Consider the following 23,342-nt stretch of genomic DNA (forward strand, 5'->3'; position numbering starts at 1 on the left):
CCACTGCTTCTGTTGGGGATTTCGAATCAAAGGGAATGAACATGGATGCGTCTGCGTCAGTGGCTGCTGCGTCGGTCGTGCTGTGGTTGGTGGCCGAGGAAAAGCGCAACTCACGCCTTTGTTGTGTGCGTCCCACCATGCTGTGGTGGCAAGGTCGTAGCCGATGCCGAATGCAAACGCGCCAAAGAAGATGGAGCCGACGCTGTTCGAATGCGAGCCAAGCCGAGTCAGTACGAGTGCGGTTGCGAATGCGAGTGCGAATGAGTGCGAATGCGAGTGCGAATGCGAGTGCGAGTGTTGGAGGGAGTGACGACTCACTAAACCGAGTTACGCTTGAATACGGTGTTGTAGACGGACTTTGCGAGCGACATGGTTGCTGATGTGATGTGAGGGTGACGACGGTAGGTGGTCGAGAGCGTTGAGCGGGATGATCGCGACCACACTTCTTCCGAGCCCCAGAGAGCCACGCCGGCCGTCGATTTCAAATCCTCGAATCCGGGCCCAGGCGGATGCGCCGCCTTTCGGAACCGACCGCGATGCAAATTCTGCAAACTATCCGAGTGGTACTTTGAGTCGACGTAACATTTCGCAAATGACCTTGCTACTCGCACGAGACAGATTCCAAAAGAGGACAAGCCCCTGATTCTCGGCTCGCTTTTTGGAGCAAGACGCGTGCGGAGAGAGGGGCGACGTGCATGAGAACGCGTGTGCTCTAAAAGACCAACACTCTACGCCATGGTTGCTTTCGTGGCGCGGCGGCAGTAGAAGTTGGGCTCTGCCGGCCGTGTGAGCGCGGGAGCGCGTGTTGGCCGGCTTTGCATCGGAGGCCCCTGAGAGCAGAGAGCGAGGCGACCCTGCATGCATCCAAAGCTGCCGAACTCAACTTTGTCCAACGCATAGCAAAGCCAAGCCGAACCCACCTCGCCATCCTCACCTCCATCTCATCCGCCTCGCCCCACATCGACGTCATCCTTCATACCCACCACGCTGCCCTCGACACCGCCGTCGCCAGTCGCACATACATATACCGCACCACCACCACCACCACCACCACCACGCGCTCCTCCTTCTCCATCACCACCAACGACAATCATCCAACCATGAAAAAGATCCAGCGCTTCGTCGGCGTAGGCGACTCCAAGCCCGCTTCCGCACCCCTCAGCACGAGCCCAAATGCCTCCTACCTCGCATCGGCCTCAACTCCCAACGCTTCTTCCTACGACCCTGCATCGCCCTCGCCAAACCACCTCTTGCCGCCCACCACCCAGTCCGCAAGCGTCGCGCTCCCACAGCCCCAGTACGCATCCAGGCAGGTCTCTCCGCAGTCCTCGCACTCTATGCTCCACTCGCCCGCCGCACGCGCATCGCCTCAGCCGCACAGTCCAAGCGCTCACCAGCAGTACTTTGACATTCCACCACGCGCCGTCTCGCCAGCCGCAACAACCCCACATCCCGTCTCGCCGCTCGCTCCCCCATCCTCCTCCGCAGACGTACACCTCGTGGAACGTCCCGACCTCCACAAGTCGCTCAAGGCCCTCGAGACGCTCCTCGTCAACCTCGACGAGTACCGCGACCTCTCCGCCCGCCTCGCCAAGGTCCAAAAGCGCCTCGCAAAGAGCGCCTCCGACCTCGAACGCAACAAGGTCGTCCTCGACACCCCCTCCCAAACCCTCCAGATCTCCTCCACCATGTTTGACGGCCTCGCAGACGTCGCCTCTCGACACGCAAAGCACATCCAAAAGGAGTACGAGGCGCTCAACGACGCCTGCGCAAAGTACTTTAAAAAGGTCGCCAAGGAGGAACGCGCACACGACGACTACCTCGCCACCCTCGATGCCAAGATCAAAAAGGCAAACCTCGCCCACGACAAGAACGTCAAAAAAGCCTCGGGCACAAGGGCGCTCGAGTCGCACGACAAGTACATCGCCACGGTTCAGGCGCTCACCAACGACGTCAGCCGTGCCAAGAATGCACACGCCCTCTCCATGGCCGCAAAGAGCCACGTCGCCTCCCTCCTCGTAGCATCCACCCTCGGCGGCCTCGCGGACGTCGACTTTAAACATCGCTGCGAATCCATCCGTCGCATCGGTCCGCACGTCGGCCGCCTCAACCACCTCCTCTGCTTCACCTCGTCTGAATTCATGCCTGCCCTCCACCAATCCGAGCTCCAACAGGCACAGCAGGGCCAGGCGGACTATCTCGCAAGCCTCGCCGCTCAGGTCGAGGCGCAGGTCGTCGCCCAGACACACATCAACGCCAAGATCAACGAGGACACCCAGACTATACTGCGCGCACAGGAGATGGGTTGGCGTCCTCCTTCGCCACTCGCCCCGCCCACCGCCGCCTTTCACAACCTGGCACGCAGCACAAGCATCAACAGCAACGCCAGCCGCACCAGCGCAACGCCCGCCACCTCATCCTCGACGCTGCAGCAGCCAGCGCCTCAAACAGCTCAGACAGGCACGCGATCGCGCACACACTCGTCGGCCACCGCCAACGAGCCACCGACTGCCGTTTCCGCATCGCTGTCCCCCGCGCCGCTGGCTGACAACGACGCTGCCTCGGTTCACAGCGTGGCGACCGACCGAACGCCTCGTCAAGTCGAAGCCTCGGCCGAACGCGAGCCCGCTTCGTCGCGCGCCTCGTCGGAGCGCTTGCTCACAGTCGCCAACGCCGCCGAACGCGGCGTGGTCCGACTCGACCGTGCGCCCACGGGCTCCACGATGAAGTCCATGGCTGCGCATCCCGAGACGTGGGATGCTGCCTCCATCGCCGCGTCTCGCTCGGGCCATGCCGCCTCGCCACCGCAAGGCCACGACCGCACCGACACCTCCGCCCACGAGGGCTCGATCGTCGACAAGCTAGCCGTACCGCGCGAAGACTCGGATGCCGCTCCGAGTCTTAGCGCCAGCCATAGCGCACAGGGGTCCGACGACGCTACCCGCATCCCGCGCACTCCGGACGACAGCGAAGCTCTCCCCGCCCTGCATGCCGATCGTGCCAAGCCCACCGCATCTACCGCCATGCGTCCTGCCCAACGCGCGCTCGAATCGTATCGCGAGCAATCTATCCCCAACGACGCCACCAGTGCAATTGGGCGATCCGACAGCGTGTACAGCACCAGCAGCCAGCAAAGCGCTCTGGGGCCGCTGGCGGCAAGAGAGGCCAGTGCGCGTAAGCTCAGCCTGTGGGAGCGCGAGCGCGAACGCATGCGTCAGCTCGACAACGATCCCGCCTCTCGCCCCTCCTCCGCGCTCTACTCCACCGCCTCTAATGGTAGTGGGTGGACGCGGTCCAAGCCGAGCGAGAGTGCGGGTAGCGATCGCAGCACCGGCTCGCAGATCGGTATGGGTCTGCCACGACCCGCCACCGGCGCCGAGGATGTAGACCGGTATGCGCCGGCTGTTGGGTCGACGCGCTTATCGGCGACGGGTGTGACGCGCTCACTCAGTACCGACACCACCGCTTCCGAGCGCAGCTTTGTTGCGCGCATGAAGGCGCGCTACCAGGCGGAAAAGGAGCTCGAGCGCGAACAGCGCCAACTCAACGTGCTCGAAAAGGAGCGGGCGGCTAGAAGAGCAACTATGGATCCCACACTCTCCTTGCCCTCGCTCAGCGGCGCACGCTCCGGCGGAGGTGGGGGTGGACGGGTTCCCGAGATCGCGTCGCGATACCAGATGGCTGGCACATCCACCTATGCGCAAGAAGTGCCCGCTCGGCGGTACCACGACAGCCTTCCCGCTGGGTCTCGTCTCAGCGCCTCCTCTACACCCTCGGCGAGTGGTGTGGACGAGTTCGGCGGTTTGAGGGCGAGACCGGAGGCGGCGCATTCGGACGTGTGTGGATGCCACCAGTGCTCGGCCCGTCACTACGGCAGTGGCACCACGCGCGTCGACCGCACCGAGCGTCCGCGAGAGTACAACGTCCGTCGCACCTCGATGCCTGTCCCCGCCCGAACCGGACCGGTCGATCCACCCCGCGCCAAACAGGCGATGTACTCGTCCTCCCCCGCACGAGACGAGTACATGCAGTACGCCCAGCGCCCGCAGCATGCATTTGCCAACGCACCTGCGCGCAGCTACGACGAAGCCCCCGATGCTGCTAGGCGTGTGGCGTTTGCACGCGAACCCCAAAGCATCCGCTGAAATGTACAGTACTCGCACGAATCCATGCCTTTGCTATCCGAGCTCTCGCGTATCGGGTTGCCGGTGACCGGTCAGTGGATGTGGGGAAGCGAGCCAAGCTGCTCGGTCAATTTTTTTCGCAAATCTTACCAAAATAGCGGCGGTGAAAGTATGCCGGAGCTAAAGCTTGAGGTGAGCGGCTTGATGCGGACCGTAGGGGCCGTTCGGTCGCCGGTGGGGGTGGAGTTGGAGCCGGCTTCCATGCATGAGGGTTCGGCCACTTTCCCCACACTCTCGGCGCACGGTCGCCGGTGGACTCCGCCTGTCAAACACGTCAACGCTGAGACATATATACCTCCCTCCCTCCCTCCTTCCTGCGGTGGATTAGATCAGCAAACATGAAGACGATGATTATCGCGATATGGGCGTTGCTAGCCGTGCTTACACGAGCTATTGGCGCCAACAATGTCTGTCTGGGCAACGACAGTGGGTATGCGATCGCTCGCACGGGCGAGACCACCTCGATTCTCACTTCGCGCGACGATGCTGCCGTCATCCACCACGCAGCAGCCAGTTTGGCGGCCGACATGATGCGCACGATCCCCGACGCCCAGGTGGTGGTGCGCAATGTCAGTGCGGCTTCCGCCATGCAGACCACTTCGGAGCGCGTGGTGTTTGTCGGATCATCCAACTCTGCGCTTGTCCAGGCGCTCGCCAAGTCGCACAGCAGTGTGGCGAGTCAAGCGTCGCTGCTCGAGGGGAAATGGGAGTCGTGGTCGTCCGTCCTCCTCCCCAACCAAGGCGTCGTGCTGATGGGTAGCGATCGACGCGGAACCGCCTATGCGCTGTACACCCTCAGCGAGGAGTTGGGTGTGAGCCCGTGGAAGTGGTTCGCCGACGTCCAGCCAACCACCACCCACACCTCCATCTACTACGCTCCGAGCGACAAGCAAGGGTCGTTTGGAGGGAATGCCTGCTCGCATGGTCCGCCAATGGTCAAGTACCGCGGCATCTTTCTCAACGACGAAGCGCCTGCACTCACCAACTGGGCGCGCACGCACTTTGGCGGGCCCTTCGCACCGGATGCATCGCAGTCGTTCAGCGACGCCATGTACACGCACGTATTCGAGCTGCTGCTGCGTCTGCGCGCCAACCTCATCTGGCCCGCCATGTGGGCCGACTCCTTCGCCGTCGCCGGCCTCCCCGACCTCCCCAACAACGGCACCCACGGCAAAGGTGCCGCAGGCCCCAACCAGGTCCTCGCCGACCGTATGGGCATTGTATTCGGTACATCCCACCAGGAACCCATGGCCCGCAACACCCCCGAGTGGAATACTTGGTACCAGGGACCTTGGGATTATACCAAGAACAGCGAGAATATTACGACGTACTGGCAGTACGGTGTCGACCGCGCAGAGGGACTCGAAACCATGTTCACAATGAGCATGAGGGGCAACGGCGACAAGGCGCTGGATGGAGCGAACATTGAGCTGCTCGAGTCGATCATGGCCAAGCAAAAGAGCCTCCTCCCCCACACCGCCACCAACGCATCGAGAGTGGGTGTGCCGATGATGATGTGCCTCTACACCGAAGTGCAAGGCTACTACAACGAAGGCCTCCGCGTCGACGATGACATTACGCTGCTATGGACCGACGACAACTTTGGCTTTATCCGTCGCATCCCCACTGCGGACGAGAAGAAGCGGTCGGCCGGAGCGGGACTCTACTATCATGCGGATTATGTGGGGCCGCCGAGGTCGTACAAGTGGGTGAATACGGTCAATCTGGTGAATGCGTGGGAGCAGCTCAATGTGGCATTTGCCAACGAACAGCGCGAGATGTTTGTGCTCAATGTCGGCGACCTCAAGCCCGTCGAGGTGCCGATTCACTTTATGCTCGACATGGCCTACGACTCGTCGCGCCTCACCCACGCCAGCAACGTGTCCACCTGGCTTGATACCTGGGCCGCCAAAACTTTCGGTGCCGGTGCGAATGGGGAGCATCTCAAGGTCGCTGAGGTGGTGCGGGGATACTCGTGGCTCAACTCGCGCATCAAACCGGAGCTGGTCAACGCGACCACCTGGTCGGTCGTCAACCATGCAGAGGCCGAGTCGGTGCTGGCCGAGTGGGATCGTCTCGAAACAATGGTGTCCGACCTCGAACCCTACTTCCGTGGCGGGGATAACTGGGAGGCGTTCTTCCAGCTGGTGGCATACCCTACGCTGGCGAGTGCCAATCTCAACCGCATGCACGTTGCCGTGGGCCGCAACAACCTCGCGGGTACGCAGGCCAAAAACTCTGCGAACCACTGGGCGCAACGTGCGAGAGAGCACTTTGCGCGCGATGTCGAGCTGACCGCCGCGTACCACTCGCTCGGCAATGGCAAGTGGAAGCATATGATGAGCCAGCCGCACATGGGGGGTCAGTACTGGCAGCAGCCCATGCGCAACATGCTCCCGCCCCTCTCGTACATGCACCTCGACGACTCGTGGCCGGATACGGCGCTGGGCAGCAATCTTCGCGTGGGCGTGGATGGAAGCATGGGTGCATGGCCGGGTGATAACCAGTACAACTGCGCCGACGGGTACAACTGCCCCGACCCGGTACTGCCCGCGTTGACCCGGTACAGTGGCGATCAGCGACGCAGCATCTGGGTCAGCGCCGGTGACGCGCAAAAGTTCTCCTTTTCCGCCACCACCAATGCTTCGTGGCTGGGTGTGGCGCATCGACTCGCCACCGACTCGGCCAACGCCACCCAGGGCGCAAGGTTTGTTCGTAGACGCAGCGATGGATTCGAGGCCGGCGCCGAGTTCGACGACGAGGTCGAGGTGCAGCTCTCTGTCGACTGGACCGCCTTACCCAGCCCAAGCTGCACCGGTGCTGCACAGATGCGCACCGCCATGGTCTACATCAACGCCACCCACAACGACAGACTGCCCGGTATGAGCCCACCCACCAACGTTACAGTATCGCTCTCTGTCGATCCGTGCCTGCTTGGCGATGAAGTGGAGCAAGGAACGTTTGTCGCTTCGCCAGACGGCAGTGTCTCGATGCTCGCTACGCACGCCACGATCGAGTCTGCACGAGACGCTTCCTTCACCCCGGCGTACATCGAGGCACTTGCCGGGTACGGGCTGTTGGGATCGGCAGTGACCGTGCTGCCGCCCACTGCCGAGTCGATTGACCGCAACGATACCGCCAACCTCGGCCGCGGGCCCTCGCTCGCATTCGACTTTTACCTCCCGCACTCCGTGGGCAACGAGACGGCGTTCAACGTGACGGCGTGGCTAGCACCCGTGCTCAACTACCGCGACAAGCGTCCCCTGCGATACGCCCTCGAACTCGATGCTGATCCCAAGTCGAGGGTTCAGGTGACCCCCGTGCCGGACAACATCACGCCGGGCACCAATTCGGCCGATTGGGGCAACGTGGTCAGCGCCAACATCCGCACCGTCACCACCTCCCTCTCCTCATCGGCTGCGACGCAGGACGGCAAGCACACGCTCAGATGGTGGCCGCTCGAACCGGGTCTCGTGCTGCAAAAGATGGTCATCGAACCACACGCCAAACTCTCGGCCCGCACAACGCTGGGCCTCCCCGAATCACGACGTGTAGGCATGCTCTAGTCGAATCTCAATTGGTACAGCGGGTATATCTAGTGGGACGACCAGCCGGGATCGTCGGTCTTGAACTTGTTGAGGAACGTCGCCTGGGTGTATCCATCGGCCGCATTGTACTGCGTTGTCCACAGCAGCATGTGTCCGCTCCCCTGCACCATAAAGTTGCGCGAGTTCGAAGTCTCGGCGTTCTGCTGCTTGAACAGCCTTGCCACTTCGAGGCTAAAGTCGTCGTAGCTCACGCCCTGGTTCACGGGGATCGTGGTATCGTTACTCCAGCTCATGCTTGCGAATCTCGAGCCGGTGTTGGCTTTGGCGAGTCCGACGATGTACGAGTCGAAACTGGTGTCGTCGCACGTGGGGCATTGCGGGGTTTGGATGTTCTGCGAGGGTCTTGCTAGGGCCGACTTGGGCGTCTCGCCCGAATCCGCCAACAAATCCACTCGAGTCCCGCTGAAGATGTTCTGTGCATTCTGGTACTGTAGAATCGCACCGAAGGCACCGGCACTCGACCCCGCCAGCCATACCCGCGAAGGCGTCGGAACCATCTGCTTGATCCTGGCCATGTCCAACTTGGCATTGCCCCAGCCGCGGTGATTGGTGGCGGAGGAGGCACCGGGGTAGAGCACCGTGTTATCGCCCGCATGCCAGTCTCCTGTACAGTACGGGATCCAGGCATAGTTGGCCTTCTGCCACGGGTTCCACTGGTTGTCGCGTGCAAAGGGGAACCACCACTTGAGCGTGTTGGGCTGATTCTGCGCCCAGAACGTCGCGTTGGAAAAGCCCGAATCGATGTTGTACGCCGTCTTTTGCACGTAGCACGAGTTGTAGTCGTAGCAGCTCCCGCCCTGCTGGTACGAGATGACGAGCTCGCTCGCGCCCGCGTGCAGGTTGAGCGCAAATCCGGTCGCGCTCCCGTCGGCACATTGCGTGCCGGGCACGTCGACCCACATCCACTGGTCGTAGACGGGTGCCGTGGTGGTGGTGGTTGTGGCAGTGGCAGAAGCACTCGCGCTGGTGCTTGTGCTCGTGCCCGTGCTCGAGCTCGAGCTCGAAGAGGAGCTTGTGGAGGTAGAGGAAGTTGTTGGGGAAGTAGCCGAGGACGAAGACGAGCTGGTGGCAGTGGCGGGTGTTGTGGAAGTCGAGCTAGTGGCAGCGGCAGGCGTTGTTGACCTCGATGTGGAAGTCGTCGAGGTGGACGTTCGAACGGTGGTGAATCCCGAGCTAGTGGTTGCCGGTCTTGTGCTCGACGTCGTCAGCGCGCTCGACGTAGTGACAGTCGATGTAAACGTGCCGGGCACCTTTCCGGCCTTCCTATTGAACGTATACGACGCCGAGACCTGACCGGGACCATTGAACGGGCCCGTCGTATAAACCGCGTCGGACTTTGGCGCCGTGGCGCTATACACTGCGCAGACGACATTTCCTTCCGAAAAGCCATTGAACCTGATCACGGACGCCATGGCACACGTTGGGGTCTTTTCGCAAAACTGGGTGCAGGCATTCACGTGCGCTTGCGTCGTGGACGAAGCGTCCTTGGAAATGGTCGTACGCGTGAGGTAGTTCTTGTTGCCATTGGTGTCGATGGCCAAGCGATAGCCATCAACGACCCAGCTGTAGGTGTAGCCAGAAGGAGCGACGAATCCCGAAACGTAGCGCGGCTCGATGTGCGCAATGTGGGTATCTTTGGGGTAGATAATTCCGTCCGAAAGTGTCTGGGCGCCGGTGTTGAGGTGTGCAGGTGGTTGAGCAGTACCCGTGAGCTCGGCGAGCAGCATACCCGCTGTGAGCGCCGGGATCCTCATCGTGGCGGTATCGACGGGAATACGTTCCGAAGCGGATCCTTGGATGAGTGGGACGAGGGATGGGGAGCGGAAGATCCAGCCGCTGCTCCGTCCCAGGGGTCGTTATAAGTGTTTGTGGCTCAGCGCGGAGATTGGGACGGATTCTCTGCGCCGAACGCTCGGAGTTGGGCACTGCACGAGGATCTGGCGGAGAGTAGACAGCAACAGCGGCTATGTTGACCGAGCTGAAGCCAGGCGCACGATGCTGCAGACCGAGCCAACAGCCACCAACGTGCAGGTCTAGCAGGGGCCAGCCCTGCTACAAAAAAGAGAGCGGAGCTAGAAAGGTACGACCGGCGATTTGTAGCTGCTGCATGGAAGAGAAGCCCAATTGGGCAGGTGGTGAGCGCGGCTCGCTAGGGAAAAGGGCATGAGGAAAGGAAAGGAAGCTTCCAGGCACCGGAGCACGAGGCGAGACCAGCTCGACCGCGAGATGTGGGCCAGGAACACGGTTGTCAGCGCGGGCACAATGGCACACGGGAGGGGGGAGGATGGTGGCAGGGAGTCAGGCGGCAGAAGGATTTGAGTCACAATAGGAAAGGCCAGACAAGGCTAGGCCGATGCACGTCCGGGCTGCATGATGCATTTGCATCCGCACAGTGACAGCACAGAGGCGGGAGAGGGGGAAAGAAGGCGTCTTGCCTCATTTGGTTTTGAGTTTGGAGCTAGCGTCTAGCATGAGTAGCAGCAGAGACGTGTGTCAAGCCACCCTGTCACTCCGTCTCACTGGATGATGTGCGGATAAACGGGCGCCATAAGCTGAAACGGTGTTCCAGGAGCATGGCGCGGGATCCACTTGGAAGCGTCTCGACCTGCCCCTTTTTTTCATATTCTTTTTTTTTCGATTTTTTGGGTTTTTAATTTTTCTCCGCGGCCGAAGCAGCCGGTATTGAGATTCCGCCTGTGCTTCTACCTGTACGACTCCGCTCGGTGTCTTCGGCAGGCAGTCATGCCAGCTTCTCTCGATGACTGTCATGGTGAAGGTCTAGCTCGAGGGGTTGAGTTGATGCAGAATCGTCAGTGACGAGCGTTGAGGATGTCCATCCAGGGTGCAACGCGGGAAGGTCTGCGATCCCGAAGAGGAAAGGATGCCCCGTCTTGGCGCGGGGAGCGAGTGACAGGTACAAGACATGCGTCTCGCCCGTCTCATCGCGAGGGTTTTTTGGGGGCACAGAAATTCGCGCCGACTGGGCGTGCAAAAGCCGCGAAGGTGGGCGTTGGCGCAGCTTCCCGTCGGGCAGCTCCCGCAGCCAAATTTTGGCACATTTGGACAAATCGTCGCAATTTCAACCGAGCTGTCCAAATCGGGCCGCAACTCGAGTCGCGTAGAGTCTACAGCTCGACCGCCACGGCGCATTGCACGCGGCACGTCGAAAACTGCACTGCACGTGCAAGCCTCGCCGAGGTGGCCTTCACTAGTACCAAACAGCGGCTAACAAACAGCGGCTATGTTGAAGCAACGCCGATGGATCGCCAGCATCGTATCGTGCATTCGGCCAATTGACCGGTGCTAGACGCTGGGAGCGTGGTCTCATATTTTCGGTGTCTCCTTTTTGCATCTGCTTTTCGTGCTGTTTTTTGATGCTCACGTTTTCGACCAAAATCGCACGTTGGACTCGACGGCGACCTGGCCATCGCCGATAGCTGAAACTTGCCGCCGAGACCCGCCTGATCCCGATGGCCGATTTTGAGCATGCAATCGTAACTCACAGACGACCTAACAAACAACTCGATTTTTCAGCATCGCCCACCGACCTTAGATCACAGGTCTAATCACAAGGCATCACTCCCAAAGCTGGCCGACCTTGGCATCATGATTCCACAACCTGCTTCGCTGCTGATCTTCCGCACGAGCATCTGTGAGAGGAGCCGACCGACAATGCCGACAACGCAGGGCGCCGGCATCGCAGCGTCGTCGGCTTCGGACCTAGGCTCTCCGTAACCTTGACCATCGATCACGCGCTCGACCACATCACATGGCGATGCACACCAGAGCCGGCCGGCATCGAGGGGAGCCGCGAGATGAGGTCGCTCTGCGTCTGCAAAAGTTGCACGAGTTGCATCGCCGGATTTCATGGCCGTCTCTTCATCTGTCGACTTGAGCCCTCGCCGGTTTCGCACTCCGCACTCTGCACTCCGCGCCGCCGGCAGCCGCTTGAACACCGCTGCTTGACACTTCCGCCACCATCCAACACCGTGCTTCCATTTCATGTGCGACATTCACGGCGGCATCTTTTCGCCACCGCCACGACAAGTGGGGTTATGGCTGTCGATGCAACATGGGTAAATTCCGCCGCACTGCCGCGTCAAGGCAATCGAGCAAAGCCATCCGAGCAAAGCCAAGCCGAGGGCATGCAGGTGCATAAGCGAGTTGCACTAAAAATGCTTCACAAAGACATCAGACGAGCTAGAGGCCCTACAACAGGCGGCACACCAATCGCCTCGAGTTGCAACAGATCTTGGCCGACGGATGCACCGGCACACCATGCTCCGTCGACTCCACCCGCCGCCGCCGCCGCCGCTTCTCCACTGTAACCGCCGGACGTATCTAATCCGCCCAATCAGCTCGTCGCTACCCCACATCCGCACGCCTTTCTTCTTGCCTCCTTTCAGCCCCGACCAATACAATGCTTGCGCGCCCAATCACGACGGCGCGATGGTGTGATTGCACCCCTGCAATGGCCATACATGCGCAGACTCCTTCAGACGACACAGACTCACACCACCCGCCGCCTCGGCCTTGTCCAGCCGAGCCTACCGCTGCAACGCGTTTCTCGGCTACCAAACAGTTTGATTCAACACAAAACGGCTACCCATCATTACGCACACTCCCCCTCCGCCGCTAGCCACTAGTCGGCCATGGAAGACCCTGATCCGCATCCCGGTCCTAGATCTCGCTTGCTAGCCCCCGCCGCAACGGCTGACCAAACGGGCGGTTGAAGCTTCGGCGCAGTCCCTTCCGCTTGCCGATTGCTCGTCGACGCCGTTGCACGCCTGGGCCATGATGCACGCTAGCCACGGCGTCAACGCTAAGCACGCATTCGAAGATCCCAGCTCGGCTCGTCATTCTGATTGCACTGCCGATTGTCCTGCACACCTGCCGCTTTGCCGCTCCTCTTCATCGTCGGCAACCGACCTCCTTCCGCGTGCGACTGTCGTCTCTGCCTCGCCGTCACATATATACCGCGTCTCACATCTGCTCCTCACAGATCGACGCATCCCATCCATTGGACATTTGTTGTACCCCTCCAACTCCACTCCACCTGCCCTCTTTGGACGGCCCCTCTCCCTCTAATCACCTTCACCGCGGCCGTCTTTTGACAACACCTCGACTCCCGTGCATTCGCTTCCACCATGAAGCTCATCACGGTCAAGGCACTGGTTGCCTTTACGTCGCTCGCCTTGATGGCGGATGCGGCGGCGGTGCGTCGCGACCCAGCCTCGACGCTCGTGGTCAAGGAGCAGGTGCCCGTGCCGGACACGTGGGTGCGTCGCTCCGACGCCGATGACCACCAGACCGTCGCTTTGCGCTTTGCGCTCCGTCAGACCGACGTCGCCGGTCTCGAAAAGAGGCTCCAGCAGACGTCGGACCCGAGCCACGAGCTGTACGGTCGCCACCTCTCGGCCGACGAGGTGTCGAGCTACCTGCAGCCGCACAAGCGCACCGTGGACGAGGTCGAGCTCTGGCTGCGCCAGGCTGGCGTCGAGATCGACGAGTCCCTCGCCAAGCGTTCGGCGTCCATGGACACCTTCAGCGTCAACGTGCCCGTGTGGAAGGCGCGCGAGCTGCTCAATGCCGATCTGGGCGTCTACCAGCACAAGCGTACCGGTACACTCGCCGTGCGCAGCCCCACGTACTCGGTGCCCGAGCATGTGGCTGATCACCTCGACTACGTCGGTCCGCTTACGCTCTTCACCGAGCCGCGAGCGCACAGCAACGACGTGGCCAACATCAAGGTGCTCATCGAGGACGAGGAGGAGCACGACTTTAGGAGCGCAGCTGCCAAGAAGGGCAAGCTCGACAACGGTCAGCCCGCGGCGTGCAACACGAGCGTCGTCACGTCCGAGTGCCTGCGCACGTTCTACAAGACCATCGACTACGTGCCCCGGGCCGCCAACAAGTTCAAGCTGGGCATCAGTGGCTTCCTCGAGCAGTTTGCCAACTTTGCCGATTTCTCCGGATTCCTCCAGCAGCAGCGTCCCGATGCGGCCAAGTCGTACAACTTTACCGTACAGAGCATCAACGGCGGTCTCAACACCCAGAGCATGCCCGGATCCGAGGCCAACTTGGATGTCCAGACCATGGGTGGCTTTGTGTACCCGATTCCGTTTACCTACTACACCACGGGTGGGTCGCCGCCGTTTGTGCCTGATCTGGCCACGGTGAACAACACCAACGAGCCGTACGAGCAGGAGCTCAACTATCTCATTTCGCTCAGCGACGCGCAGCTGCCCAAGGTGCTCAGTACGAGCTATGGCGATGACGAGCAGACGGTGCCCAGGGCGTATGCCGAGAGGGTGTGCAACTACATCATGGCGCTGGGTGCCAGGGGTGTTTCGACCATCTACTCGTCGGGAGACAACGGTGTGGGTAGCGACGGCAAGTGTGTGTCGAATGGTGCGACTAGCCCCAAGGGGACGAGGCAGTTCTTGCCGGCGTTCCCGGCATCGTGCCCGTACGCGACCACGGTGGGTGCCACACAGGGATTCGCACCCGAGGTGGCAGTGGGAGATGATATCGCAGGATTCTTCTCGGGCGGTGGATTCTCCAACTACTTTGGCATCCCGTCTTACCAGGCGAGCGTGGTCAACAAGTACGTCCAGTCGCTCGGAAGCCAGTACAAGGGGCTGTACAACAAGACCGGCCGTGGCTACCCGGATGTGGCCGCCCAGGGCTCGCTGTACAAGATCCGCATTGGCGGAAAGAACTATCTCATCGGCGGCACTTCGGCGTCGTCGCCCACTTTCGCCTCGGTCATTGGTCTGCTCAACGATGCAAGGATCGCAGAGGGCAAGTCGTCGTTGGGATTCCTCAACCCGCTGATTTACTCCAAGTGGATCGGAACCCCGGCGCTCAACGATATTACTAGTGGCAGCGCGGCGGGATGCAACGTCACCGGATTCCCCGCAAAGAAGGGTTGGGATGCGGTCACTGGTGCCGGTACGCCGGACTTTGTGGAGCTCCGTTCCAGGCTGCCTTGATCCCACCGTGTAGAGACAATTCAAGTTTCTGATTGGATGTGCAAAAGAATAGTGACAGAGTGCGAGGCGAGTTGAGAGGATGAGAGTGCGGCAAGGACGAGGACTTTTCAGATGGGGCGATGATGGGACGCACGCTCAAGGCAGCTGTCAAGGCAGCAGGCAGAAAGACGTGTGTTGAAAGAGGATGCTAGAAGTACAAATCGCGCGCAGGGGGGATGGATCGCTTAGGGAGACGCGCAGTCCGGAATGATGATGCCGTCCTTGAGCTTCTTGTTTGCATCAAACAGACCCCAATGCGCTTCGACGCCGCCATAAAGGGCGTCCTTCCAGGGCTCGTCGAACGCCTCAAAGATGAAGCTGGGCTGCAAGTTGGACTGGGTGACGTTGGCGTTGGACTGGCAGACGAAACTGGCGAGGAACGTGTTGAGTTCGGCCACACCCGCCGTTGCAGCCTGGTACGTCTCGAGCCGTGTTTCGTTTGCCCCCGTAGGCCATCCCGCCTCTGCCACGTAAAGCGTTGGCTTATTGGGTGCGGTCAACGCAGTCGAAGGTGCATTGGTATTGGTGTACTCGTACACCCATCCTGCAGCTTGGTCGACAGGAAGCCCTCCGAACCATGGATGGACGTTGGCCATGACGTAGTCGGCACCGGAAGCGAGCTGGAGCGTCACCATGGATCCTGCATCCGCCGTACCAATCGGGATGTACTTTCCGAGCCCAAGTGCGTTGACTGTAGTGTTGACCGTTTGGATGTGGGAGAGTAGCGTAGTGACTGATCCGCCGTTGAGGAGGAATTCGTTACCCACCGTTACGCCAGCAACATGATCCGAGCCGTACTTCTTGAGCGCAACTACGATTTCGTCGACTTGTCGCTGGAAGGTGGCGGCGTTGTCGTCGACCCATACGGCCAGAAACACCTGCATGTCGACTTGGGTCTGTTTGATCGCCTCGAGCACAAGCTGCGACGTATCACAGTCTGCACCGTACAGCCGCAGACGCGTGGTGAGCTGAGACATGATCTGGATATCCTCGGTCACATTCGACTGCGTCGCCCCGCAACCGGGATACTGAGCGTTGAAGGGTGTATAGCACAGCCCGTACATGGAGCGATGCAACCTCGGGTCTTTGGTGAACTTGCTTGGATCGTGCGGGTCCGATGCTACCGCCCCGGCCGTAGGCTTCCCACCCTTGCTTGTGCCGCTGGTGGAGGAGGAGGGAGGGTCTACGATGGTGGCGTTGGTGTTGTTGCGCGTGGCAAAGAAGATGACAATCGCACACACAATCGCAGTGACGACTGAGCCTACACCCACCATCCACTTTTTCTGCTTGAGCGTAAAGCGCGAGGGTTTGGGCGGGGTTACGTCGTAGACGCCATCGTTGGCTGCGAGTGCCGCCTGCTTGCGAGAGATGTACCGTTCGCGTGCAAGCGCCAGCGAGGTACGTGCGCCCTCGTGCTGCGCATCGTACAGCCCCCATGCATCCGAATCGCGCCGACTGTACAGGCTGTCCCGCTCGTCGTCAAAGCTCGCACTCTTGTACAGCGAGTCGCGGCTCTCGAACGACGGCATGTAGTGCCCGCCCGCCAGCGACTCGGGCGCCGAAGGCAGCGTGGGCAGGAAAGGGCTCTGGCTGATGTAGCCCGAGGGCGCAGCATGCAGCTCCTGCATCTCGTCCCTGTGCCCGCCGAGCGAGGAAGCATGGTGCGACGACGAGGAAGCCGACGAGCGGTACGGATTGTCGCCGCCGTACGACGACGTGTATTGTGGAGTCATGTTCGTGAAAGGTTCGTATGGTTCGTTATTCGTGACGATGGTGGTGACAAACAGAAGGATGGATGAGTGGGACAGGGGAAGATGAAAGCGAGAGCTGACGAGGAGGACAGTGCGGGTAGAAGCTCAACCGACTTTCAGGGACGCTTTGGTGGGGCGGTTGCGCTGGGTTGGCTGCTGCACCATGATGCCGCTGGGCTGCAGTCCGCTCAGGGGGCTGCATATGAAGTGGGGGGAGGGGGGGGCGGCTGTTGAAGCCCCTGTTTGAGCTTTCGCTTCGTTGTTTGACAGCTGTGCGCTGAGCTTCCACCTTCCGTTTCGGGAAAGTCGCACAGCAACTCAGCTGCAGCCCCTGAGCCGCGTCGGAAAATAAAATAGAAATAGAATTTCGCGCAGCAATTGGCGCTGCTTTCCAATGTTAAGCCTCGAACGCGGCTGTCACGTGGTTGAGGTGCACACATAAGCATGACTGGCTGGACACTCAAGTCGGCTCCGCTGCAGCGCCCGCGAGAAGAAAGTCGGCGGCGGCCGTGTGGGAAATTTGTAGCTGCTATCCTCCCTCTGCACCAGCATCTTGCTTCTCCTCGTCGTCCCGACACGCCTGCCACCGCACATCATGCTGCGCGCAATCGCAAGACAGTGCGCACCCGCCAGACGCCTCGTCGCATCCGATCTGCACGCCTCGCAGTTCGCCTCCACCTCGCTCGTGCGCCCACGCACCTTCGCCTCGTCCTCGGCACGATGCAACAGCGACGCGGACAAGTCGGCGTCGACACAGCAGCTCGAGTCGCAAGCATCGGAAGAGCCCAGCACGGATCCCTCACCAGCCGGCAGCGCCACCGTCTCGGACGCACTCCAGCGCCAGTCCTCTCAAGAAGCCGATGCGGATGCCTCTTCTTCTTCGAGCGGCAGGCAACCGGCGTCGTCCAACCTCGACGACATTCTCGGCTCGGTCTCTGCATTCTCTTCGCTTCCAGGTGCTGATGCTGCTGGTGCTGCCGGAGACGCTGCGGACGATGCTTCGGGCGCGTCGTTCCGCGATGCCGGTCGCAACGGTCCTGCCGTTCGTGGCGCCATGGCCTCGCGATATTCGTCTCCGCTCTTCTCCTCGTCCTCCGCCCAGCCGCACCGTCTGTTCGTCAACGCCAGCAGGAACAACACCATCCTCACGCTCACCTCGCCCTCGGGCGACCCGCTCGCCTCGGCCTCCGGCGGCTCCGTCGGCTTCAAAAAGGCCGCCCGCTCTGGCTACGAGGCCGGCTACCGCGCCGCCTTCGCCATGTTTGGCAAGATCAACGAGTTCAAGGACGCATGGCGCATCTCGCACCTCGAGGTGCTCTGGAATGGCTTCGGTCAGGGCCGCGAAGCCGTCTACCGTGCCATGCTCGCCGGAGAGGGCCAGGCCACCAAGAACCTCATCAGCAAAATGACCGACAACACCCCCGTCAAGATCGGCGGTGTAAGGCCCAAGAAGCGCCGCATGCTCTAGTTCCCTTTTGTCATCCTCGTGTACTTTTACCCCGTCCATACTCCATACAGTCTTGTGTTCACAGACTCTGTCTCTTCTGTCCGATGGGAGTGAGTCGAGTGATTGCTGGAGGGGAGGACCGGATCGGATCTAACATTTTTCGACTTTTTGAGCGGGAAGAAGTGCTCGCCGACTTCCGCACTCTCACAGCACAGACCACGGAGCGGACCCTGACTTGGCGTTGTGCGGCTTGCGTCTTCCCCTCCAACCCATCCCGCACCCTAGGAGCGCAAGCCTACACCATGGCAACGGCACAGCAGCGGTCGCCCTTATCGGAGCCGGGTCCATCCTCCCGTCTCGCGCCGGACGATGCATCGGCAGCCACCACAACCACGTCCACGCCACGGCCCATCGCATCACGAGTGCGCTCGGTGCTGTTGCAGGGCCCGCACGACGCCAAGCAGGTCAAAGCCGCACTCGATACTCTCGCGAGCATGTATCCCGTCTCGCCTTCCATTCTGAACGATCAAGACACCGGCAGACACACTGCAGCAAGCGCAGGCGGAGAAGAGCTGTGTCTGGTCGACACGGCGCGTGCGCGGCGCGATCTGGACGGCGATGTGCGCGCACGCATGCTGAGCGCGATGGACAGCATCATCGACGTGCTGAGGAGCGTCGACGATGGGCTCGTGCGGCTGTCGGACGAGGTGGCAGCCATGCATTCGTCGTGCGATGCGATGCAGGACAAGATCCAGTGCGCACACGATGCCAGTCGGCACCTTGTCGAGCATGCAGAGGGCTTAGAACGCCAACGCGCCGCCGCACTCGTCCAGATCGACGTCGCACAGCTCTTTCTGAATAGATTCACACTCACGCCGGTCGAGCGCGCGGCGATCGATTCGCGAGAGGTGCGTGTATCGACCGAACTCTTCCAGATCATGGACAAGCTCGTGCGCATCCGCACCGAGTGCCAGGTACTCTTACAGGGATCCGAATCCATACCCGCCTCCACCTCGGCCTCCTCAGCAGCCGCGGCGGCGGGTGGGGGGACACGTGCAGGCATGGAGATCATGTCGTCTACGGCGCACGATCTCGAACAGGCGTATGAGAAGCTGTACAAGTGGTGTTCGTTCGAGTTCCGCCAGCCCGTCAAGGAGGGTCTCGAAGTGTCGCCCAGCCTGCGCGAGGCCACGCGCCGCCTGCGCGAGTCGCGGCAAGACCTACTGCGCTCGGCACTCAAGACGCTCGTGCAGACGCGCAGCTCGATCCTCGCTAGCGCGTTCGTGGCTGCTCTCACCGTGGGTGCCGGTCCACCCACGTACCTTCCCGGTCCGATCGAGCTGCATGCACACGATCCCATGCGGTATGTCGGCGACATGCTCGCCTGGATCCACCAGACGGTCGCCTCGGAGCGCGAGTTTCTCACTGCGCTCTTTGACGAAAAGGAGGGCGAGGGTGGGCGGCGAATTGGACAGCGGAGACGTGGGCTCGAGGGATCGGTGGATCTGGGCGCTGCGGATGCAGAGTCGTTGCGGCTGGGCGCGGGTGAGGCGCTGGTGCGCGAGGTGCTCAACTCGAATCTCGACGGATGCTGTGGACCACTGAAGCTTCGTATCGGGCAGACGCTGCGCTCGCAGGAAGGCAGCGTGACATCCTACCGCCTCGCGCATCTGGTGCAGTTCTACCGCTCCACGATGGACAAGACCATCGGCTCGCGCGCATCGCTCAGCCGCACACTCGCCGAACTCGCCGAACTCGCTGTGGCCGCCTTTGCCGATACACTCACACGGCAGAGCAGGGGAATCGAGCGGTACGACGGCTCTATCGAATCGGATCTCTCGCCACCGCCACCGCTGCTCGCCACGCTGGGGACACTCAAGGAGCTTATGGGCGAGTTTTCGCGCTCGCTGGCAGAGGACGACGCGGCAGCACACGCCCAGGCTTCGATGGCACAGGCAGACGGGCCGACGCCATCGTTGGGGAGCTTTGAGTTTGTGCTGGCGACGCTGGTGGATGCGCTGGTGACGCTGGTGGTGCGTATGGCCGAGGCGCACGTTTCCAAGCGCCCAAGATCGCGCACGGAAGCGGCGGCGCGATGGGAGGCGCTCGTGTGGCAATGCAACTGCCTCGACGTGCTCGTGTCCACGCTGGGCGTGCACCCATTCGCCGCGACCAAGACCGGTGAGCTTCGTGCCCGGCTCGATGCGGCGCTGGCCGAGGTGGCGCAGGTGCACTCTGCGAATGTTTTGGCGCGCGCGGGACTCGCACCCGTGCTGGCGGCGATGGAAGCGGCGCAGGCGCCGGCGTCGAAGGTGGCGGGTGCGAGACAGGCCGAGGTGGTGCAGGCGCTCGAGCGGCTGGAGCAGTGTTTGGCGCACGACGATCTGCTCACGCCGCGTGAGCTCGCGCGTATGGCCTCGCCCGCCTCGCGACAAGATGTCCACCACACGGCACTCAAGAGCCTCACTCGGTCGTATCAGGTGCTCGTCGAGGCGCTCGCCGATCCGAACAACCAGTACGATGTGCACGTCAAGCGCTCCCCCCAGGACGTAGCCATCCTCCTCGGCCTCTAGATCTGATACCCCCTCGCAATGCACACACGGCTGCTACAGCAGTACGATTAGAAAAGCTCGAGACCGACGTAGGCAGTGAGGAGGGCGGTTGCAGCGGAAGCGATCAAGTTGACTGCATTGTTGCTGAGCACGTCGGCGCCAGTCACTCTTGTCCAGGCCGATGCAGCTTGTGAATGGGGCGCTGGACCGATGAGGACGCTCTTGGTTTCGGCATTGTAGAGCGTCTGTTGGAGTGTAGCGCCAAGCAAGCTGTCGATGAGCGATCCGGTGAATCCGGAGACGGTGAGAAGCGCAGTGAGCTTGAGATAGACCGCCGCTGGAACGCTTTGGGTGGACCCGTAGTGGGCAGCAAGCGAAAGCGACTGAACGACACCGATGAAGGTGCCTCCCAATGCCGAGACCGCCAGGCCTAGGGGTGAGATTCCGCCGTTGGTGCCCTTGGGAACGGTGCGCGATGGATTGGTCACGAGGCGTGGCTGCGATTTGGACAAGATGCCTAGTTCCGATGCCAGGGTGTCGCCCATGCACGCAGCGTAGTGACCAGCCACCACGAGCGTCAGTGCGAGGTTCGACACGCTGCACCGAGCAAGACCCACATCCAGCACCGCCAGTGTAGCCCTCGAGAGCGGGTCCGGCTTGCCCGCGTCGCCATTGAGCACGCGGAACGCAATGCACGCCACGACGGCGGTGAAGCTGTTGCACAGCACCTGAACGGCCGACCGGTTGCCGGACGAAGTGTCCCTTGCGGTCGACTTTGGTGAGGGTGCATGAGCGTGCGTTTCGAGCTGCGCCTTGAGCTGCGCCTTGTACTTGGTCGCTCTGGATCCGGCGAGGTAGAAGGTGATGAGCGTCAGACCGTAGCCGACGAAAGGATTGGCCATCGATGCATAGCCAACCGCCGAGGCGGTGAGTGCTCCATCGAGCGAGAGCGAGCCCTTGCGGTAGCCGGACCAGCCGAGGTACGCTGCAATGCCCAGCGGAATCGGATACGTGTTGACCATGGCGATGATGCAGTGATGGTGAGAGTGGTTCCCGCATCCGAGACCCTGACGAGGAGGGTCCGAGGCGAGGAGAATCCGCGGTGGAGCGGGTCTGTGCGCCGGCGCTTCTCAATCGCCGATTTCGCATCACTCACGCCGACCGATCGATTTGCAAATTTCGATGCTGTTAAGCCTGGTCATAAACGCCGCTGGCTCTTGGACTGCCATCTTGCGCTACTTGCAAGACCATGCATTCCGCTGCTTCCAAGACCATGCATTGGACATAGACGGCCGACGTTCGAACATCACAAGCACCGATGATTGGCCAGGGCATGGTCACGACGCATGGCTGATCACGCCATCGCCGCCAAGGTGGGCAAACCCACACGGCGTTGGATCATTGGTCAGCTTTGAGTGGGTTCCAGGAACGAGTGTGTGTGTGTGTCGGTGATGTTGTTTGTCGTTTTCAGCTGCGTGCGGAGGATGAAGGGTCAGGCCCAATGAGAGCGTAGCTGACTGTGAGAGCCGACTCGGACTGTTTGGTGAGGACGTGCGGGTATCTGTCCGGCTACTCGGAGCACCAAATTTTTGGTGTCGCAGGAATCGTCCAACGGCGAAAGGGCCGAAACCACTGCCAAAACGCAAACCGACAACCGACGGAATTCGAAATTGGCAGAATCGCGCGCATTTCTTTTCGAGTTTCGGAAACTTTCCTGCGACTTTTTTTTTCTTTTCAATTGGCTCGCCCCTGCCGCTCCTTCTTGTGCGACCTGCCTTCTTTGTGCGACCCACACTTGATGCCGCCGCTACTCTCGACAAGCCTTGCTCTCCATTGGACTTGTACAGCTCGAAGCAATGGCTGCTTTTGTGGTCGTTTGAAAAGACCGAGGCTGTATGAAAGCATAGGCAAACACAGAAACGCGCGTGCGGATGCAGGTGCGGGTACGGGTGCGGGCAAAAGGGGGGGCGGCAATTGAATCGGCGGGTGAGCGAGTGCGTGAGCCAGCGGAAGCGGAGTGAACGAGCATGCAGGATCTGGCGCGTTGCGGCTCGGAGCACTCTGATGCGATCCGCACCTCTGCGACAACCCAGCCCTTTGACCGATGCAGAGCCACAGCTTGCGTTCCGACCCGCACTCGACCCACGCTGAGCTGCAAGCGAGCTACGAGTCGCTTAGCCGAATTTCTTGGCCCGTCAATGCAAAGTCCATCCTCGCCTCGCTGCCCCACTCGCGAGTCGGTGCCCACTGGATCACGCGAGCACACCACTTTGTCCCACCAGTCGATGCAACAGTCTGAGCAACGCCTGTGCGAGAAGGGTCTCCACGCAGCAGTCACACACAAGAGGAGTGAGCAGGCTCGATTGACATTGTAGAGTGGGCGCAGTCGGTGCGCGCACATCCAACTCGGCTCAGAGCGTCAAGCGGCGCACAGAGCGGATCGCAAGACATGGGCGACGTTCGAGCTTCCAACTCGGACCGACCGGTAACACCGATACAGCATCGACATTGTGCGACGGCTCGACTGTCGGGTCACGATGGATACGTCTCTGCCATCTCTCTCGTCACGTTGGTGCGTTGGCATCGGCTCGCGATAAGCGCAATGCGGGGAACACCGCACGTCGTAACACACGACCAACCATTCGATAACGCTCCACACGCTCGTCATTCGGTGGCGTCGTGCTGATATCGGATTGACCACATCCGAAAGCTCGCTTCATCCAACCGTGGTTCGGGTCCCGACAGCCAGTTCACCGTACACTCCTG

At 61.2% G+C, this 23,342-nt stretch overlaps 8 protein-coding genes across 8 annotated transcripts; 5 read left to right on the forward strand and 3 right to left on the reverse strand.

Annotated features, from left to right (window-relative positions):
• Nucleotides 1–427: 427 nt before the first annotated feature.
• PAN0_018c5715 (uncharacterized protein) lies at nt 428–4,145 on the forward strand (the record flags this gene model as incomplete). Its single annotated transcript, XM_014798943.1, has 2 exons — nt 428–563; nt 841–4,145. 2 exons carry the CDS (start codon nt 428–430, stop codon nt 4,143–4,145), a joined length of 3,441 nt encoding a protein of 1,146 aa, XP_014654429.1.
• Nucleotides 4,146–4,522: 377 nt separating this feature from the next.
• PAN0_018c5716 (glycoside hydrolase family 115 protein) lies at nt 4,523–7,750 on the forward strand (the record flags this gene model as incomplete). The annotated part of the gene is made up of 1 exon (XM_014798944.1): nt 4,523–7,750. The coding sequence occupies one exon, from the start codon at nt 4,523–4,525 to the stop codon at nt 7,748–7,750; it is 3,228 nt and encodes a 1,075-aa protein (XP_014654430.1).
• A 29-nt stretch (nt 7,751–7,779) lies between these two features.
• Nucleotides 7,780–9,546, reverse strand: PAN0_018d5717 (lipoprotein; the record flags this gene model as incomplete). The annotated part of the gene is made up of 1 exon (XM_014798945.1): nt 7,780–9,546. One exon carries the CDS (start codon nt 9,544–9,546, stop codon nt 7,780–7,782), a length of 1,767 nt encoding a protein of 588 aa, XP_014654431.1.
• Nucleotides 9,547–12,939: 3,393 nt separating this feature from the next.
• On the forward strand, nt 12,940–14,787 carry PAN0_018c5718 (secreted peptidase-S8; the record flags this gene model as incomplete). Its single annotated transcript, XM_014798946.1, has 1 exon — nt 12,940–14,787. One exon carries the CDS (start codon nt 12,940–12,942, stop codon nt 14,785–14,787), a length of 1,848 nt encoding a protein of 615 aa, XP_014654432.1.
• A 224-nt stretch (nt 14,788–15,011) lies between these two features.
• On the reverse strand, nt 15,012–16,559 carry PAN0_018d5719 (glycoside hydrolase; the record flags this gene model as incomplete). The annotated part of the gene is made up of 1 exon (XM_014798947.1): nt 15,012–16,559. One exon carries the CDS (start codon nt 16,557–16,559, stop codon nt 15,012–15,014), a length of 1,548 nt encoding a protein of 515 aa, XP_014654433.1.
• Nucleotides 16,560–17,172: 613 nt separating this feature from the next.
• On the forward strand, nt 17,173–18,045 carry PAN0_018c5720 (mitochondrial 37S ribosomal protein YmS18; the record flags this gene model as incomplete). Its single annotated transcript, XM_014798948.1, has 1 exon — nt 17,173–18,045. The coding sequence occupies one exon, from the start codon at nt 17,173–17,175 to the stop codon at nt 18,043–18,045; it is 873 nt and encodes a 290-aa protein (XP_014654434.1).
• A 281-nt stretch (nt 18,046–18,326) lies between these two features.
• PAN0_018c5721 (oligomeric complex COG6) lies at nt 18,327–20,597 on the forward strand (the record flags this gene model as incomplete). The annotated part of the gene is made up of 1 exon (XM_014798949.1): nt 18,327–20,597. One exon carries the CDS (start codon nt 18,327–18,329, stop codon nt 20,595–20,597), a length of 2,271 nt encoding a protein of 756 aa, XP_014654435.1.
• Nucleotides 20,598–20,644: 47 nt separating this feature from the next.
• PAN0_018d5722 (integral membrane family protein) lies at nt 20,645–21,598 on the reverse strand (the record flags this gene model as incomplete). Its single annotated transcript, XM_014798950.1, has 1 exon — nt 20,645–21,598. One exon carries the CDS (start codon nt 21,596–21,598, stop codon nt 20,645–20,647), a length of 954 nt encoding a protein of 317 aa, XP_014654436.1.
• Nucleotides 21,599–23,342: the final 1,744 nt, after the last annotated feature.

The sequence above is a fragment of the Moesziomyces antarcticus genome, assembly GCF_000747765.1.
Source record: "Moesziomyces antarcticus DNA, scaffold: scaffold_v10018, strain JCM 10317, whole genome shotgun sequence".
Classification (NCBI taxonomy): domain Eukaryota; kingdom Fungi; phylum Basidiomycota; class Ustilaginomycetes; order Ustilaginales; family Ustilaginaceae; genus Moesziomyces; species Moesziomyces antarcticus.